The following is an 18,856-nucleotide window of genomic DNA, read 5'->3' on the forward strand; positions in this document are numbered from 1 at the left end:
TGTGAAGGCACTTTCAACTTAAACGAGCGGCTCTGGGAAATACCATGGAAGTTTCACGGCCCTCATCGAATTCGTTTTTTTCATCTAGTTGACTCTGAAACGTCTCTTAACAAATCTAAGAGAGTAAGACGCGACTTTGGGAGTAGCAGTGGTTGTGGCCTTTGTAGACATGATTATGAAGATATTTTGCATATACTCATATATTGTAATGCTGCCATAGGCATTTGGGACAAGCTTATTCCACAGCAAGATCTTTCTGGTTTTTATTCTAGATCTCTTCTCGAATGGATGAGGAACAACTTTCAGAGCCATTTTTCTTCTTGGGGTGGAATCGATTGGCCATGTCTGTTGACACCATTTTTTGGATGGAAAAACGGGGTCGACTTGGGTTTTAAAAAATGAAACGGGAGTCGCCACCAATCCTTTTTTTTTATGAGGTGTGATTGGATCACCTCGAAAAGTGGTTGTTTTTAATAAACGGTTTTAATTTTATTAAAACAACGATTTTGGTCCACGAAATTTAGAAAAACGGGTTCGGGAGTCGATTACGTACGAGGAAGGATTAGCACCCTCGTAACGCCCAAAAATTGGTACCTAGTTGATTAGTCAATGTCTTAATGTCGAAAATTGGAAAATTTAAAAATTTAAAATACGATCCTTTGTCTTAAAATGACTTGTATAAAATAGGTTGCTTATATTAAAAAAACTCCTACGATAAAAATTAAAAAAGGATATTTAATTATTCGAGTCAGATGAGGAAATCGCAACCCAATACGTTAGGGCACCATTTCTCAACATTCCGAACATTGAATATTGCCTTAGTTGTTTTTAAGAAAATCCTCATCTCGAAAAAACGTGTCACATCCAATACGTTAGGACACGACATATTGAATTCCCAATAATGAGCTTTTATTTATTTATTTTTAAAAAAGTAACCTCGATTATTTAGATTCAACAAAGAAAATCGGAACCCAATACGTTAGGGCTCAATTCTCTCGAAGATCCCAAATACCGAGTGTTGCTTTTATTTTGAAATTTTTATTCTTGATAAATTTGAGTAAAATGGATGTAAAATAATGATAATGATGTCAATGTAAATAAAATGATACAAGCAAAATAATAAATAATAAAAATAATCATACGGGCAAGGTAACAAATAATTAGGAACTAAAGTAAGAAAACAAACAATAATAAACATACAAATAAATGAGCAAAATTAACAACATGATGCAAATATAAAAATATATAAACACACATATATATATAAAACAATGAGAATATGAAAAACATGTGTATGTGTACATATTTCGGAATTATTGTACATTAAAAATTATGTAAGTGTATGTACATACATATATAATAATCATTAAATATATAAAAGTATATATGTGTAAGTATATATTAGTCATAAAAGGTAAAGAATATATACAAGGTATATTTTGAAAGTATAAAGTATATGTAAGTGTATATATAGATATATAGATACTTTATAAATTATAAAATAGATAAAATATGAGTATTTATATGTATTAAATAAATTATATAAGATATATATATGCACTTATATAATAATAATGATAATATAATAGGAAATGTAGAAACAACAATAATAATAATAACATTAATAATAATAGCAATAAAAACAATGAACTAAATAATAATAATAAAGGGACTAAGTCGAAATGAAAACAAAATACTGGGCGAGATTGCAAAAATAAAAAAACTAAAAGGACCAAATTGTGACCCGCACTGAAAGAGGGGGACCAAAATAGTAAATAAACCGAAGCCATCAAAACGCAGGTAGCAATAGACTAAATTGAAGCAAAAATAAAACTGTGGCCAAATTAAAAATAAAAGGAAATATCGTAATAGGACCAAATTGAAGCACGCCACAAATCGAAGGGACTGCGTGCGTAAATAGCCCAAAGATTAAAAACACGCGGATCCTTCGGGTCGGATCGGGTCGACGCGCGGATCCCTTACCCAAAACGGCGCCGTTTTAAAATTAATATAAATACTAAAAAAAACCTAAAAAAAGTTTAAAAACCATTTTTCTTAAAAAACAGAGAGAAGCTCTCTCTCCCTCATTCTCTCCGGCCAAGGGGCCGGTCTAGGGCTCCGGCGAACCTCCGCCGAGGCACCACCGCGTGTGGCGGCCGGAGGTTCAAAATGGAACCTTTCCGGTTCCTTTTTGAAGCCGAAGGCCTCTTAAACACGGATCCAACGCCGAATCCTGTGAAAGGTGAGCCCAACCCCGCCAAACGAGGAGTAACCGTCCGTCTCCTCCTCCTCCGGCGCGGCATAGGTAAGGTTTTCTTCTTCTTTTATTTTTTCGTTTCCCTTTATTTTTATTTATGTATGTAAAACAAAAAAGAATATGAAAAACGAAATAAAAAACGAAAAGAAAAGAAAGAAAATAAAAGGATTCACCTTAAATCTTTTTTTTTGTTTCTATATTTCTCTGCAAATATGCGTTACAAAGGTCGAAAAAAGAAGAAAAAAAGAAGAAGCCCCTGAAATTGAGTTACAATCGGCTTTTATAGCCCATTTTTTGTTACTGTTTTTGATATATTTTTTCCTTGCTTCTTTCTCCTTTGCAGATGCCAGTGGTGATGGGAGCAGGTGGTGGTAGGTGCGGCGCGGAGTGGCGATGGCAGAGACCAAAGGTCAAAGAGGGCGGCGCCTAGGGTTTCAGTCTCTGAAACCCTAGGCAGATATTTTTTTTTTGGGAAGGATGGGCTAGGGTATTAGGCTGGTTTTGTACTTGGGCTTGTGGGTTATTGGGGCCTGTTGGGTTTGTAATGTAATTGGTTTTTTTTATTTTGTTGGGTTTTGGGTATTATTTGGGTTAGTTGGGCCCCGGGCGAAGTGGGCTTGTACAATGTCTCTTTGGGATTATCGTGTGGCGCATCTGGAAGAATCGGAACCTGTTCATTTTCCAAGGTATTACATGGACTATTGACGAGATTATTAAAATCTCATACAGTTGGGCGAGACAATATTTCTCTATTTCAAGGATTTCATCTCATAAAGTAATTGGCCTTTACCTAATAGCTAGGTGAGTTTGAGCACAAATGATTTCGTGAGGTTTGATGAAGGCTTCGCTGCAGATGGTGGCTGTGTGAGAGACCATAATGGTGAGTGGATCATTAGGTTTGCCAAATATTTGGGCAATTACACCGCTTTAGAGGCAGAGATTTGGGGAATACTAAATGGGCTGAACCTTATTCTGGATAGGCATTTCGAGAAAATCCTAATCCAAATTGATAATATTGAAGCTATTAATGTAATCTTGAAAGATTCTCCAGGGAATTCTAATTCTGCTTAGTTAGGAAAATTCATCTTATCTTGAGGAAGATGGAGCAGTGAAAAATTCAGTATATTCCCAGAGAGGAAAACTTAATTGCTGATAGTCTGACTAAGTCAGTTCATACTAGGAGCCTAGGTTTAAGATTGTCACATATTAAATATATTTTAAAATGTATTAAAAAGCCTACCAAAATGCACCATGTGAGTTTTTTAAAGCTATATTAGCATGATGTGACGTCCATTTGAATTAAAAATAATAAATTTTAAAAGTTAGAACATGCTTCAATTTTTCTATTTTTGTAAATTTGAAATTTAGTTAATTTATTTTTATATCAAGGAAATCACCTCATTACTTTTTGAATTCAAAAATGCAAGCTTGGTTGTTAGCATCATTCAATTTTTTTTGGTTAAATTCAAATTGATTATAAATTTTAAAATTCTTAAAGATATAAATAAAAGGACTAAATTTCAAATGTAGAAATAGTACATGAGCATGTTGTACATTTTAACCAATTCTAAAATATGTATAATTGTTTTAGTATTTTCCTTTTAAGTAATTTTCTTCCTTTCAGAACTTAAAAACCCGGCCAGGCGGCCAACCAAAAGAGCCCAGACGGATAGTTCATAAGTGTTTCAGATTAAAGAAAAAAGAGGCTGAAAAAAATCCGGTGTAATATCCGAGATCTTAACAAAGAAAGAGAGATCGAAAATCTAATAAAAGGATGAAAGATTTGAATTTGGTCCCTACGTTTCTATGGTGTCTTTTGTTGTTTCCTTTACACAAAGCAGTCGCAAATGGCGTCACTCCCGAGGAAACCAAGCAGCTAAGAGATGAGGTAAAAAGGGGATTTTTTCCTCTTAGATTTATCTTTTAAATTCAGGGTTTCTGCTATTTTAGATAGATATATCATTAGGCTTCTTTAACTTCACTCTCGTTGGCTTTGCTGATCTTGCACTTTGGGATTTTTACAGTGTTTTGATTTGTTTTGTGGATTGATAATTGAGTATATAAGGCTAGTTTTGGAAACCCATTTTGGCAAAAGCATGAAAAAGGATGGGAAGCAGATGTATTATTAGTTCACATAGTATGTAAATACTTGATTCTTGTAGGATGTTTAATGAAAAGTGGAAGTCAAAAGTTTAACATTTAAGCTACAATTTATCAATATATCTAATGGGAGGAGTGGATTGGAATGTATTAACCATTCGTTTGATGACATTTGTTTTGTTGCATTTTTGGGAGCTGTAGGTACGTGAAATGTTCTATCATGCTTTTGATGGATATATGGAGCATGCATTTCCACTTGACGAGTTGAGACCGCTAACGTGTGAAGGAGAAGATACGCTTGGTGGTTATGCCTTGACACTGGTATAATCTTCATCTTTTATGTATGTTTTTTCCTATGTGTGAGACTGAGATTGTGTATTGAACTGTTTTTGTGATGTTGCTGGTATGCTGTTGTTGCAGATTGATTCTTTAGACACATTGGCTTTACTTGGAGATCGAGAACGCTTTACAGCCTCTGTTGAATGGATTGGTAAAAATCTTCGGTTTGATATAGTGAGTGAAGTACATTTTTGCATAAAATCTTTTGTGCTTATCCCACTGGGTTTGTTTTTAATAAAGAAACCTTAGTGAAACTTTATGTCCTTGGTTTAGACGCTCAAACTCTGGTTTGAAGAGCTCCTTGATAACTTTTAAGACTGGTATAATGGAAGCTTGATCTTCTGTATAGTGCTAAAAGTTATCCTAGTCCTGTGGGTTAAATGCAACAATACATGATAGTTTGTTTGCACTCCACTATGATAATAAATTATTGTTGGTGGTTTCCAGTTTTCAAGTAACTGTTACCCTTCACTCAATTAATAATTAGTTCTATTGGCTATATATAATGCTTTTGGTACCTGGGAATATTGCTATCAATCTAAACTTTGGAGTTTACTTTTATTCTGTAGAATAAAACAGTTTCTATTTTTGAGACCACCATCAGGGTCCTTGGAGGTTTACTTTCCGCTCATCTTATTGCAAGTGACTATGCTACGGTAATATCGATTTTTGTCCACCTCCATCAATCTTTTCTAATCATATTTCATTCTCGTTGAATAAATATCAAGGTCATTTCAATTTCAGGGCATGAGAATTCCTTCATATGACAATGAACTACTTGACTTAGCTGAAGATCTGGCTAGGAGGTTATTACCTGCATTTGACACTCCTACAGGTATCGGTCTGGGATCTTTATCCATTAAAGATGCAGTAACATGAACGTTGGCTGGTGATAGATTTAGTATCTTATTATGACTATTTCCAGCTATGTCATATTGCAGGAATCCCATTTGGTTCTGTTAATCTAAAGTATGGAGTTGATGAACATGAAAGCAAGGTAATGCCTCTATTATCTCCCAAGTTATGATTTTATTAGTTAGTTTTCTAAACTGCTTGTGCTTGTGTGACCCTGAACATAGCTTGCGCTAATTCCCCTTGTCCCACACTGTACAATGCTATCAGTGCTGATGTATGTAATTTTTTCATTCACATGTTAATCTATAGTAGAGGCCAGTTACTTATGAGTCCTGTATGTGTGCAGTTTTCATGTATATTGTATCTATATAGGTAATTTTGAACTTCCAATTTTGGCCTGTTCAGATAACATCTACAGCTGGTGGTGGGACTTTGACCCTTGAATTTGGAGTGCTAAGCCGTTTGACAAATGATCCTAGTAAGTCTTACTGCTCTTATATTTGATGTTTTTGCATTCTCTAGAAGTTTGTGTGTCACAGACAGTATAGTAGCAAGTTTTGGCTCTCCTACATGCCTGTTCCTTGTAGTCTTGATGACCCTGGGTTTTCTAAGGCTATACATTGTAATTCCAGGTAGTAAGAGTTCTAGCATCTTTCATGGTTTTACATCATATCAGGCTTTGGCTGAATATTTCTTTTGGGCTGCAAGTTCCCTTGCAAGCATTTTGGTTTATTAAATTATTCTTCTACTTGCACGGTTATTACAACAATTCTTTCTGTTCTCATAAATGGTAATTTGCTGCCCACATTATTGGATTCTAGAAATTACACTAATCATGTAATGTGGATTTCAATACAGTTTCTGTTGCTAGCTAGCTATAACTATCATGAAATTAGACCACTTTCCCCTTTCCTTGTCAAAGCTTTAGCAACAGGAAAATTTTACCTTTGTTGTAGCCTTGCTACTTTTGATGGAACCTTTGGTCTATCCTGACTTGCAAAGCCAACTTATTGAGAACTTTAATGCTAATAGTCCAGGATCCAAAATATCATTTCCTCTTGCTGTGAGAATAGATGTAAGGAGGTCAGGGTGCCATTGTTTTACACCTTGCACAAGTAATGTTTACTTTCAAATTTAACCTGTAAAGGAGATAAGGTCCGCAGGGCTTCCGGATTGACTAGGAAATGTGTAAATCAAAACCTGTTAGCTAGACTTAGGAAACTGCTATCAGTAGACCAGTGATGAGATTTTTAGTTACTTTTATCAGTTGTGAGGACTGTTAAGTGTTAACTTTTGTTTTCATTGATGAAATATGATTCTTTCTTAAAATGGATGCAGTTTTTGAGCAAGTTACCAAAAATGCTGTTCGGGGCCTATGGGCTCGCCGTTCAAAGCTTAATTTAGTTGGTGCTCACATCAATGTGTTTACTGGTGAATGGACACAGAAGGTAACTTGCTGTTTTACCATGACTGCATGGTCAAGGGCCTTGTAACTTTCTGGTTTTTTAATGGTTATGATAGGATGTTCTTCATATTATTTAGTTGCTGAAAAGGATTAAATCTTCATTGCTTCTACCAAGTGATTCTCTCTCTCTCTCTCTCTCTTAAATGTTGAAGTTAGTCTTTTCTATAGGAAAGATGATCTGTCTTGAACTTCCTTTTGATGTGATTCTTTTGAAATTCTATTGTGAAACCCTTTTTTTTTTTCCTTTTATATTTTCAAACAGGTAATCTGGGAGTTCATATTTTCACTGGATGCATGTGCCTTGCAAATTGCCTTACTGATATGCAGACATTGAATGGAAAAAAAAAAACAAAAACAAAACAGAAACATATAATTAAGAATATGCACTAAACTAGAAACTCAATTTCAGTTCTATTCATTAATTGATTGACCTCCTACTGGAAGTTAGCCCTTCTGTAGCATTCATTTACCATGCGAATGAAACAAATATAGCCAATCTACACTGGCCAGCTCAAATTAATTCTATGCTGCTTTGCAGGATGCTGGAATAGGGACAAGCATTGACTCCTTCTACGAGTATCTTCTGAAGGTCTGTCACATGACTTAAAATTATTCTACCTCGTTTCTGACTACAATATGTAAGTAGTTAAATTTTTTTTCCCCTTTTCTTGATATATTTTCAGGCATATTTATTGTTTGGGGATGAAGAGTATTTGTTCATATTCCAAGAAGCATACAGTGCTGCTATGCACTATCTTTACAATGATCCCTGGTAAAAACTTTTGTTGTGCTGCACTTAATTAGTTTTTCTTTTTCCCTTATTTTATTATACTTTTGTCATTTGGCATTTTCTGTGCGTCATCTAGTTGGACTTTATCATCTCTCTCTCTCTCTTTCTCTCTTTCTATTTGTTTAATTTTAATTTTCTTTCTTAGGTATGTAGAGGTCAATATGGATTCTGCTGCTATTGTCTGGCCACTATTTAACAGTTTACAGGCATTTTGGCCCGGGCTTCAGGTTATTATTTCTGAATATCATTGTCTGATTTAAACCATAAGATACATACTTTTGAGGGCCAATAAGATGTAATTGAATATTTGATAATCAGAGGTTTACCATTTTTGGAAGGTTTTAGCAGGAGATATTGATCCTGCTATTCGAACACATACTGCCTTCTTCAGTGTCTGGAAACGGTATGGTTTCACTCCGGAGGGTTTTAATCTTGCTACACTTAGTGTTCAGGTATCTGAATCATATTCAAATTAGAATTTTACTGATTTCATGTGTACCTAAATAACACTAAATATGCCTTGTTACCAAAGGAGTTTTATTGCCTAATAAAATTTCTCAATTATGATATTATTAGACATAGCACCTGTGGAAGTTCAAATAAATTTTCTCAATTATGATATTATTAGACATAGCACCTGTGGAAGTTCAATTGCCTGATAAATTCTCTTTTTCTTTTTGGAAAAAAATGGTCTCACTTTTATATCACGTTCCTTTGACAGCATAAACAATAGAGTTATCCCTTTTGTTCGAGTTAATAAAAAGCTTGTATTTGGCCTATGTATCAATCTTCTAAATAGTACCATGTTTTCTTGGCAGCATGGGCAAAAGAGTTATCCTTTGCGTCCAGAGTTAATAGAAAGCACGTATTGGCTCTACAAAGCTACCAGAAATCCCAGGTCAATCTGATTGATATTTATTTACTTTACTTTTGAACATCTTTTCAGACAGTTATTTTCGGGTGGTAATATTGCAATGTCTTAACTTTATCTCCTTCTTTCTTTTACTGGAGTAATTCTAAATGGTGGAGATATCACGTTTCATATATTAATTTAATGATTTATCATTTATCAAAGAAAACTCATTTGTCGAAGCAATTCATGTCATATTGAACACCCATACCTGAACATAAATTTTATTAAAAGACAGAAATTGCTGAAACTTACTACATAGAGAAAGGGAAAGCGTGAAAGGAATATAACTTATGCTTATTATCATAGCTTTTCACTACAGTGATTAAAGATGCTACACAGAAAAGAAATGCGAGAAAAATAAAACTGACCCCTTCTGCTGTGCTATTTTTTCACGAACGAACATTTTCCACCGTAGATATCTGGATGCCGGACGAGACATAGTTGCTAGCTTGCAATATGGGGCAAGGTGTCCATGCGGTTATTGTCATATATCGGATGTCGAGTTTCACAAGAGGGAGGATCACATGGAAAGCTTTTTCCTGGCGGAAACAGTAAGTGAAAAATTCCATGTATTATCCCCTAAATACAATTTTAGGATTTTGATTGACTTGAACTTGACTCTAATTTGAACTATCTGCCAGCTGCCCCCTCCCCATATAGTTTTTGTTTTTATCATCACATTTTCTTTTCCATTCTGGTATATTCTTGTTTGTAACCTTTCAACCTGGTCAGGTGAAATATTTGTGGCTCCTTTTCGATTTGGCTGTGGGTCCGGACAACCTTGTTGAAAATGGACCATACAAGTGAGATTTTTTTTGCGTAGTTTCTTTTTTCTTTGTTCTTTTTACAAGAAGAAAATATATATAAATGAAATATGCTACATCTTTTTGGGGGCAAAATCCCATTCATAGGTACATATTTAGCACTGAGGGCCATTTATTGCCGGCAACTCCTCAAATATCTCTATTACAAGAGCATTGTTCATATTTTGGGGCTTATTGTAACCGCGACAGCTTAAAAGAAGAGCCTAATGCATCAGACAAGTCTGCTGATTCTCAAGAAACCAATGGTAGTAGAGTTTCCGATGGTTGGGTTCGCACGAGATTTCCCTTGGATTCTTCTTCTTTCAAGGCATCTCCCGTATCTGGGCTGATTAAGGTTAGTGTTAAGTATTTTCTGAATAAAATTTAGGTGTAGCTTAATGAGTTATATTCCCTCTGCTTTGTATTCTGTTCATTTCCACCGTGTTGATGGTCATATTAGAAGATGATTTGCTGGTAAAAGATTGATTAATGTTTGTTCCCTCGGTGCCTACACAAGGATTTTCGTTTTCAGGTTACCACAAAACAAAAATGTTATTCAGCTGTCTTTGGTAGGAATTTGGTCATTACTAGTTGTAGTTACATGCATTTCTTATGTCTAAATTGTGGAATAAACAAGGCACAGCTATGGACGATTGAGGCCTTTTGTTTTCAATAACTATTCCCGCAGGGGGGGGGGTAAATAATGTTTTTTCGGTTTTTTAGAGATTGCGTTCTTTATGTCACAGGGCCTTTGTCCAGGACTAACTCATGCGCAGAAATATGGCATTTCGTATCTTGCTTCAGTTGATACACCTCATGAAGATAATTCTGCTAAACAAAAAGATATCGTGGTTAAGAGCCAAGCTATAGTTGTCGTTTCTGACCAAATCTCTAATCAATCACTATCTGGTGACGGCAACGATAACAATGTTAAAGAATCAACCGAGAGGGAACCGGAGAGTGATCCATCTCTATCGTGAAAAAGCTTCTCGGGCGTGTATAACTAACCAGAGGTAGTTTGTGCCCTAAACCATATATGACGAAAACCAGATCTCAACTCTTTCCTTTGTGCTATTTTCCTTGAAAGATCATTGATAGTGACTGAAGAAAACATTGGCTGCTCTGACATTTGATCTGATTACAATGGTTGATCTTCTCCACTTTTGACAGCACACATACTATTATAATCAACGGGTTGAACAATCCGGCAACAACTGTTGATACAATGAGTATATATTTGAGGCTAGACTTGTGAACTGCAAGATGAAGCGGGTCGTAAGATGTCAGTGCTGTTATGTTGATCATGGACGTAACGTCAGAAGTAGCCACTTGTATACTTACAGGGGCAAGCATTTGTAAACTTACCAAAATTTAACAGGACTTTTGTACATTTTATTTAAGTTAAGACTAAGGTTGATTACAGTGGGTGAGGCCATTATCATCCCTGATTGCCGGAAGACAATACTTTGGAAGTTGCCTGCTGGAGGGGGACGATCGATTTTAGTTGAGGTTCCATTGATATGGGGACTGTCATAAGGGTCTCGGAAACCATCGCCTTTCACCCCATTTGATTTGAGTTGTAGTGAAAAACAATAAGTTTGATTGATGGATTTTGATATTCAATTACCCTTTTTATGTTTGGTTCTTTTTGTTCGAAATTGATTGGTATTTTAGAGTTCCCTTAGGCTGTGATTTCTTTTCTATTGTGAAAAATATGTGAAGCTTTAAATCAGTTTCAAGTTCTGCCACTGCAAATAATGTTATTAGGTGTAGGGGAGAATAATTTTTTGTTTTAACCAAAAAAACCGACTCATTTGGTTTTTTTAGTTTCTGTTTAGTTGTTTGGGGTTGGTTGGTTGGTTTAATTGGTCAATTCGATTGGTTATGGTTATCAGTTTTTGAATTTCAAAATTGAATTGACCAAAAAACTAAGGTATTTTATATTATCTTTAAATATATTTGTATCTCTTAATATATAATTGATATATAATCATATAAATCCTATTTAATAATCCAAGGTTGGTTAATCGAAAAATCGATTGAATCAAAGTTGGCTTGGTTTTTTAACCAAAATTGGTTGGATTGATATTTTTCATATTAAAGTCGGCTAAAAAATAACCGAATTGATTGATTAAATCGATTGCTCTCTCTTAATCAGGAGATTGAATAATAGAGACTAACCGGTGTAGGCTAGTGGAGGCCAACCGGTGTAGGCCAGATGAATTATATATGAATTGAGATAATATTATGGCTTATGATCTGAATCAATATGCTGTACCATGTCTTGAGATCATAATCTTGAGGGCACTCACGAGTAACTAAGTTTGCTATTTTGAAGTGTGCATGAGTGCAAAACAAAACTTGACCTAGCTTGCAGGTCATGTTGTAATACAAATCACAGATGTCTTTTTAAGGTATCCATAGGTCTCCTTTTTTAAAAATGGAATCATTTAAAATTTTGGTACTACTCACTTATCACTAACAGGAGTACGGGTGAATCCACAACATGGGCATGGGTGAACAACCTTGACCTATATGTCAAATTTTGGGATTCTATCATAAATTATTTTAGCGAGTTGAACTTACATTTCCAAACATGAGCCCACACTGATAAGAGAAGCACGGATTATCGAGAAGAAAAGTGTTGTGGTGGTCTCCATCAATCACCCAGATCCCTCGAGTGAATAAAAAAATAGGTTTACAATAGATCTCACCTAAATCGTCACATTTGTCATCCTAAGAAGTTTGGTTTTAAACCTTAATTCGAACAGAAGTTCACTAATGTTGCTTTTCACCTAGAAGATTGAGAGTTAACTATCAAGACTTTCGACTATTCAGACACATACTTTCTCATTAAGTGATTTATATGAATCATTAATCTTTTTTTCACAGGGATTCCTCTTATTCTTATGGTTTCCTATTTTAAATTTAAAAAGCATAAAAACAATTTAAGCTCAATAACGGGTAAAAGTACTATGGAGGCCTTTATACTAGGTGTCAGATTATATTTTGTTTCCTCTACTCAAAAAATGGGAAAGTATTCATTATACATTAGATTAAAGAGTAAATTTGTCATTTTGTTGAAATTTTCACTAATTTCTACTATTAAAAACAGGTTCCAGTATGTCAACATTAGGGAAATGTGACATGCCATGTGTCACTCTTTGGTTATTCTGGTAGCAATGCTAATTTTTTACAGTAAAAATGGATAAAATTTTAATAGAAAGGACCAATTTACTCTTTGATCTAATGTAAATAGACTAATTTACCCATTTTTGAGCAGAGGAAACAAAATACAATTTAACACTTAGTATAAAATCCTTCATATTATTTTTACCCGTAATAACCACACCAAATGCTATTTTTACTTAAAATTAACTAAAATATATTAATCCATAATATTAACGCTTACTCTCCAATCCTAATGATTCAAATTTACAAAACCGTTGGGACAAAATTTTGAAAGATACGTGAATATCAAACCCTCGTATATTATCCTTTCACACGCAACTCATCAAGCTGGATTTTAGCTAACACTTAACAACCATTGTGTTTTAGTAACAAACAAACATAATGATATGAACAAGTGTGAAACATGTTATGCGATTTGTCTTTTCAGTTTAGGTATATAATATCATATGATTAACTAGCAATAGCTGCGATTCTTTTTTTTTTTAATTAAATTCCAACACCACAAAATTATTAAACAAAAAAGAATGAACAGTTAAGACAGATTTGCTTTTAAAACATAATGCCGACACCTAAATAAACTTAGGATCACTACTGTCTAATCCTTTAATCTTGTCAGATCATGTTTTTCCCTAAACACCTTTTTAACCCTTTATTACTGTGTTACTAATAAAATAATGCCCATGAGATTGAAATTGTAAAAATTTATTATCAACTTTATTATATCAGTAAATTTTATAGCCAAAAAGTTTTTGCTTTAATGGCATGGGGCTCCAAACAAAGCAAAGTAACCCTTCTTAACAACAACAACAAAAAAAAAACATTGTTTGGGACAAAACAATGTTTACAAATTCCCAAAAATTTTCTCATTGCTCGATAAGATTTTCTTAATAAAAGTTATTAGTAGTTTAATTATAAAATTATCTCACTAACCATTTTCCTGCTGGCATATATATATATATATATATATAGGTATCCATATCAAAGAAAGCTCTTCTTGAGAAAAGGACAAACTTAATTGTAATAATTTTTAGTTACACCAACAAAATTGTTGTCTAATTATTTGTCATTTTAGACATGGTTTTTTTTTCTATTATATCGTGTGTTTATTGTGATTATAGTTATAAATATTTTGTTTTTGATTTTATACAATACTTACTATATAATGCATGTATAAATTATAATCAATCTTCTTTTTATTAATTTTTAGAATCTTAAAAAAAGGTTAATTGCATTAGGCATCCTCAAATTATGACTTTCATTCTAAACTGATTCTTAAATTTTTAAAATGTTCTAATTACATTCCTAAATTATAGATGTTATATTAATCAGGTCATTCTATCATTAAAACCGTTAATTTAACCATTAAATAACACGTTGAATCTTATGTGGTATAATTTAAAATGAAAATTTTAAAGAAAAAATAAAACATTGTTACATAACTTTTAAAAGTAAAATCGAAAAAAGAGGGAGTGAACAATAAAAATTTTGCAAAAGCTTCGGAAACCTTAAATCTGATATTTTCATGCAATCCATTTTTTTACAATTGTTCATTTTCTTTAAAATTTTCATTTTGAGCTATACCACGTAAGATTTGATATCTCATTTAACTATTATATTAACGATTTTAGTAATAAAAAGATCTTATTAATATAACTTCAATAATTTAAAAATGTAATTAAAATATTTTAAAGTTTGAAAATCAATTTAAAATAAAAATTATAATTTGAGATGTAAGGTAGTATTAACTTTTAAAAAATATATATCAGAAAGTAAATTGAATTTATGTACATGTAAATTGATTATTCTTTCTTTCTGGATTATGCTGATTAATCCCACCGGATCATCATTTTTATCGGCGGTAAATTTTTATAATATTATGTATAGACAGATTTTTACATACTTTAATGTTCACTTCTTTTTAGCATTAAATTCAATGCCCTATCTTATTATCAAACTGACAAGCAACAATATAAATTCTGACTATGTACATTAACATTATTATTTTTAGATTGAGTCTTAATTTGATTAGTATTGGTATTATTGTTTGGGTAAGAAATTATGAGTTTGAGTATATTTTAGCGCATTATTCTCGATTGAAAGTAACTATAAGTAATTTTAATTAGTGTATAAAAAATATATTATAAAAACCTATAATAAAATTAATATTAAAAAACAAAAACTTCCATCGACGGTTGTGACTGCTCCCAACATTAATTGAAATTATGGGTGTGTAAGAATTTCATCCTTGGCATTTCATATTGTTTAGAATCTTAATTTTTTTTGTTTCTATAAAGGGTAAGGGCAAGGATTATTCAAACATCAAATTCAAGTGGGTTGAATCAATTAACGTTGTTCTAAAGATTCCTTTTGAAGGCTTTGAATGGCATGTTTTTACACTCGTGTATATTCATAGAAAATTTCAATGAAAGGAAAATAATTAGATCTGAAATGTACTTTTTTTTTCTTTACTTGCACTCAATAATCTGCCTTGATTATAAAGAAAAGAAAATGTTCAATTATGGTTTTAATCCTTCTATTATATTGAAAGCTGATATTCGGTCCCTCTATTTTGATTTTGAGATAATTTAATCCCTCTACGTTTATAATGTTCTTAATAGGCACACCATTAGTCAAAGGTGAATTTAGGGTGGCTGGCAGGGGCCCCGGCCCCCCTAAAATGGAAAATTGTTATTTAGGCCATTTAATTTTTTTTAAAAATTTTAAATTAGTAAAGATAAAATTATACTTTGGCCCCCTAAAATTATAAAAATTTGATTTAAGCCTTTAAAAATTATAAAGATATAGACTATTAAAAATTAAAATTTTATTCGCCCCTAAAAAAATTTTCTGACTTCGCTCCTGCCATTAATTTTTGTTGAAGTGGCAACATGAAATTTTCTTTTTTTGTTACTTAATCGCCAACTTAAGGTAATGTGAAAATGTAATTAATCATGTTTAATTAATAATAAATTTACATTTTAACCAAATTCTGAAGAATGTTTTTAAAAAATTACGTCATCACAGGAGTTAACATTATTATCAATTTAAACCTATTAAAAACATTGTATAAATAAAGGACCAAATTATATCAAATTAAAATTTCAGCATGGTAAAATCTGAGTTTCTTTAATTAGTTCCTAGTCTTGCAAATTAAGGTGAGGTGTAGACTAAATTTATGGTGCACATGTGAAAAGATTTAATTTATAACAATCCCCTAGTCTTATGCTTGAATTATGGGACAAATACATATATCATAGATGATATATAAATCACATAATTCATTTAATTTTAAAATTTTAAAATTATTTTGCATTAAAATTTACGTCTTTTTTATTGTAATTTATTACGGTGTGAATTAAAACTTTTAATAATCCATTTGTTAACCTCTGCAAATGAACACAAATGAAGAAATAATGGCAACATTAAATAAAACACTTGAAATTTCCAGGTTGATGAACAATATCAAACAGAAAAATTTTAATCATACAACACAAAACTGATATACAAATACAACATTTGTTTTCTTTGCATTAATACTAAAATAACAACCAAAACTTGGATTAATTAGCCCCCATATGCTTCCTTTTTTTCTGTCATCTTTCACAAAAGTTGACCCTAAAAAAACAGATCTTATATATATGTGTGTGTGTGTGTGTGTGTTTGGTCGATCTGTTTTGCTTGTAAATTTTCCCAGTCGGTTGAATATCTCTCGAGAACCCAAGCTGAAAAAGATCTTTAATTTTCTCTCCCTGAGAGACAAAAATATTAGATCTTGTGTTTTGTCTTAATCTTTCTCTCATATGTCTTTGTTGATGATGGTGATGATGATAATAAGATAGAAATTTTTTTTCTCATACACCACTACAACTTAAGCCCCTTGCTTCTGATCCTTTCATGATCCTTAATCTCTTGCATGATGTGATGAACATTCTGCAAATAAAATAATATAATCCTGTAAGTTTCATATCATACATTATATATAATCATGCATGTATGTATGTAGAGGATAAATAAGACTTACTCCCAGGGAACATCACCAACAAGCATCCAATCACCATCTTTGTCTTCATAAGTAGGTTCATAATCTGATCCTTTGTACCCTTCTCTTTCTGAGTACTCACCTGAAAGGAAAAAAAAAGAGAGGTCATTTTCACCCTAAATTCATCATCATCATAAACAATTCACCACTAAGTCACATCATGTATGTCATCATATCATATAACAACATATATACATACCTATGGTGAACTTGAACATGTTCTCTAAAACCTGTAACAGCTCTGGGTACCCTTTGTAAACTTTCAAATCAATCTTTCTCAAATATGGTGCTCCATCCATGCTTACTTTTACATATATCCCACCACACTCACTTTCACTTTTCTTTGCCTGTTGAAAATTGTTCTTTCTGTAGGACTGAACCGGTGGCCACCCCACAATTTGTGCCCTGCAAGTTACATAATCCATTAGTAAATAAAAATTGTTGTATATACATACATATATATACATATATATATGATGACTTACTTGGAAGGAGGGGCTGTTTCATTTTGAGCAGATTTGCCATTTTCTCCACTTTTTTCATCATGCAATGGCCGCTTGTTGTTTTTAACACTGGAAAGTACTGCCGGTTCATCTATGCCTGGCAACCCTAATCTTAGTTCAGTTGCCTTCTCATATGCTACACTGTTCTCCATTATGTGTAAAGCAAAACCCAAGTGTTCTTTTTTTTTTGTGTGTGTGTTTTCTTTTCTTTTGGTGTGGTGGGATGGGAATGCAAAGGCAGGTAATTTTATAGGGTTTATGAAAGAAGAAGTGATGGGGGGAAAGCCTTGTTATTCTTTCAATGCAAGAATTGTGGACAAAGGCAAGCTAAGCTGTCGGTAGCAGTGGCAGCAACTTTGAGGCAAGCTGCCTTGTAATAAGGGGGACAAATGTGGGACAAGTTCAGCCAACCCATATAGAAAAATATACAAACACACTCCCTAAGGATTCAGTTGGGACGGTCAAGATGCGTTTTGAGGACCTTGTGGAACAAAATCAGAGCCGTTGTTTCTGTAAAGTTTGAGTTTTTATAGGTTAAAATATATTATAGTTGTATGTAATCTTTACAAATTTGAAATTTAGTCCATATACTTTTATTTTCAGGAATTTCAAATTTTAAGTTCAGCTGTTAATATCGTTATTTTTTTTATTAAATTTACTAGTGTGACATTTTGAAATAATAAAAAAATATCACTTGATGGTAATGCAACTAAAAAAATGACGAGGTAATGAACTTGAATTTAACAAAATAATCTTAACAATATTAACATTAATCAAACCTAAATTTTGAAATATACAAAATAAATGAATTAAATTCCTATAGATAAAAGTACAAGATACAAAGAGTATAGGAGTTTATAACATATCTTAACCTTTTGAATATTATGAATGGAGAAAATAGACATATTAGAGAATTTTCTATCATTTAGGATTGTATTAATAAAACTTTTAGTCCCGAATTTAACAATTAGGTCTGCAGTTTTTTTTTCTTTAATATTTGAACTTAATAGCTAAATTTATTTTAATTTTTAAACTTGAATTCTATTGAAGTGACAAAATAAAAATAAAAAAAATTAAAATTAAATTAATTATTAAATTCAAGTACTTAAAAAGAATATATATTAATCTATTAGGAATTGAACTAACTTGACCATAAAATAGTCCAATGTATCTAGAGGGGTATCTAGGCAAAAGCTAAGACAACATCCCCATGTGAGAAAAGGGTCCATATTGGGAGTAGGGTATGGGGCAGTGCATGACCATGTGGGGACTAAAAAGGGGTCATTTTCATGGTGGACTGTGATGTGTAGCAGGCTCAAGTTAGCTCCTGAAATATTATTCCTATTCTTGGTTAAAATTCAAAGAAAAAAGAAATGAATTAAAAAAAAGGCGCTTAAGTTTGATCGTGTTGATTAATATTTAATTAATCTCTGTTGGCCATTGCTAACTTGGGAAAACAAGTTCATTTAATCTAGCCTGCTTCTGATTAATTTACATTCCATTAATGTTTGACCTATAATTCTTTTATAGGAACTACCTTTACCCACAGGATTACCAATTCCTAAGTATTTGAGCTTCCATTAATGTATCTGGATTTGTA

General features: G+C 32.7%; 2 protein-coding genes and 1 long non-coding RNA gene across 4 annotated transcripts; 2 read left to right on the forward strand and 1 right to left on the reverse strand.

Annotated features, from left to right (window-relative positions):
* Positions 1 to 2,063: 2,063 nt before the first annotated feature.
* Positions 2,064 to 2,946, forward strand: LOC107929087 (uncharacterized). Its single transcript, XR_001692750.2, has 2 exons — positions 2,064 to 2,305; positions 2,601 to 2,946. It is a non-coding gene; the product is annotated as an uncharacterized lncRNA (long non-coding RNA).
* A 923-nt stretch (positions 2,947 to 3,869) lies between these two features.
* LOC107929165 (alpha-mannosidase I MNS4) lies at positions 3,870 to 11,201 on the forward strand. Of its 2 annotated transcripts, XM_016860528.2 has the most exons (18): positions 3,880 to 4,145; positions 4,559 to 4,678; positions 4,778 to 4,870; positions 5,266 to 5,352; positions 5,441 to 5,531; positions 5,638 to 5,693; positions 5,957 to 6,029; positions 6,890 to 6,999; positions 7,555 to 7,605; positions 7,700 to 7,788; positions 7,952 to 8,033; positions 8,145 to 8,258; positions 8,625 to 8,704; positions 9,135 to 9,270; positions 9,452 to 9,522; positions 9,631 to 9,877; positions 10,269 to 10,535; positions 10,693 to 11,201. In XM_016860528.2, the coding sequence occupies exons 1-17, from the start codon at positions 4,032 to 4,034 to the stop codon at positions 10,500 to 10,502; spliced, it is 1,848 nt and encodes a 615-aa protein (XP_016716017.1). In that variant the 5' UTR covers positions 3,880 to 4,031; the 3' UTR covers positions 10,503 to 10,535; positions 10,693 to 11,201. The 2 variants fall into 2 exon arrangements, with proteins under 2 accessions (XP_016716016.1, XP_016716017.1); XM_016860527.2 differs by having other exon boundaries at positions 3,870 to 4,145; positions 10,269 to 11,201.
* Positions 11,202 to 16,141: 4,940 nt separating this feature from the next.
* On the reverse strand, positions 16,142 to 17,591 carry LOC107929024 (auxin-induced protein 22D). Its single transcript, XM_016860347.2, has 4 exons — positions 17,239 to 17,591; positions 16,953 to 17,158; positions 16,736 to 16,835; positions 16,142 to 16,644 (listed from the first exon to the last, which is right to left on the reverse strand). The coding sequence occupies exons 1-4, from the start codon at positions 17,406 to 17,408 to the stop codon at positions 16,566 to 16,568; spliced, it is 555 nt and encodes a 184-aa protein (XP_016715836.1). The 5' UTR covers positions 17,409 to 17,591; the 3' UTR covers positions 16,142 to 16,565.
* Between the last annotated feature and the right edge of the window lie 1,265 nt (positions 17,592 to 18,856).

Source organism: Gossypium hirsutum, chromosome D09 (genome assembly GCF_007990345.1).
Source record: "Gossypium hirsutum isolate 1008001.06 chromosome D09, Gossypium_hirsutum_v2.1, whole genome shotgun sequence".
Classification (NCBI taxonomy): Eukaryota; Viridiplantae; Streptophyta; class Magnoliopsida; order Malvales; family Malvaceae; genus Gossypium; species Gossypium hirsutum.

Excerpts from the sequence above, each read along its gene's own strand:
- LOC107929165 (XM_016860527.2), top strand. The coding sequence starts at position 4,032 with ATGAAAGATTTGAATTTGGTCCCTACGTTTCTATGGTGTCTTTTGTTG. Across the intron at positions 8,705-9,134 it reads AAAGCTACCAGAAATCCCAG|ATATCTGGATGCCGGACGAG; the intron begins GTCAATCTGATT and ends TTTCCACCGTAG. Across the intron at positions 9,878-10,268 it reads CCGTATCTGGGCTGATTAAG|GGCCTTTGTCCAGGACTAAC; the intron begins GTTAGTGTTAAG and ends TTTATGTCACAG.
- LOC107929024 (XM_016860347.2), bottom strand. The coding sequence starts at position 17,408 with ATGGAGAACAGTGTAGCATATGAGAAGGCAACTGAACTAAGATTAGGG. Across the intron at positions 16,836-16,952 it reads CATGTTCAAGTTCACCATAG|GTGAGTACTCAGAAAGAGAA; the intron begins GTATGTATATAT and ends TTTTCCTTTCAG. Across the intron at positions 16,645-16,735 it reads GTTGGTGATGTTCCCTGGGA|AATGTTCATCACATCATGCA; the intron begins GTAAGTCTTATT and ends TTTTATTTGCAG.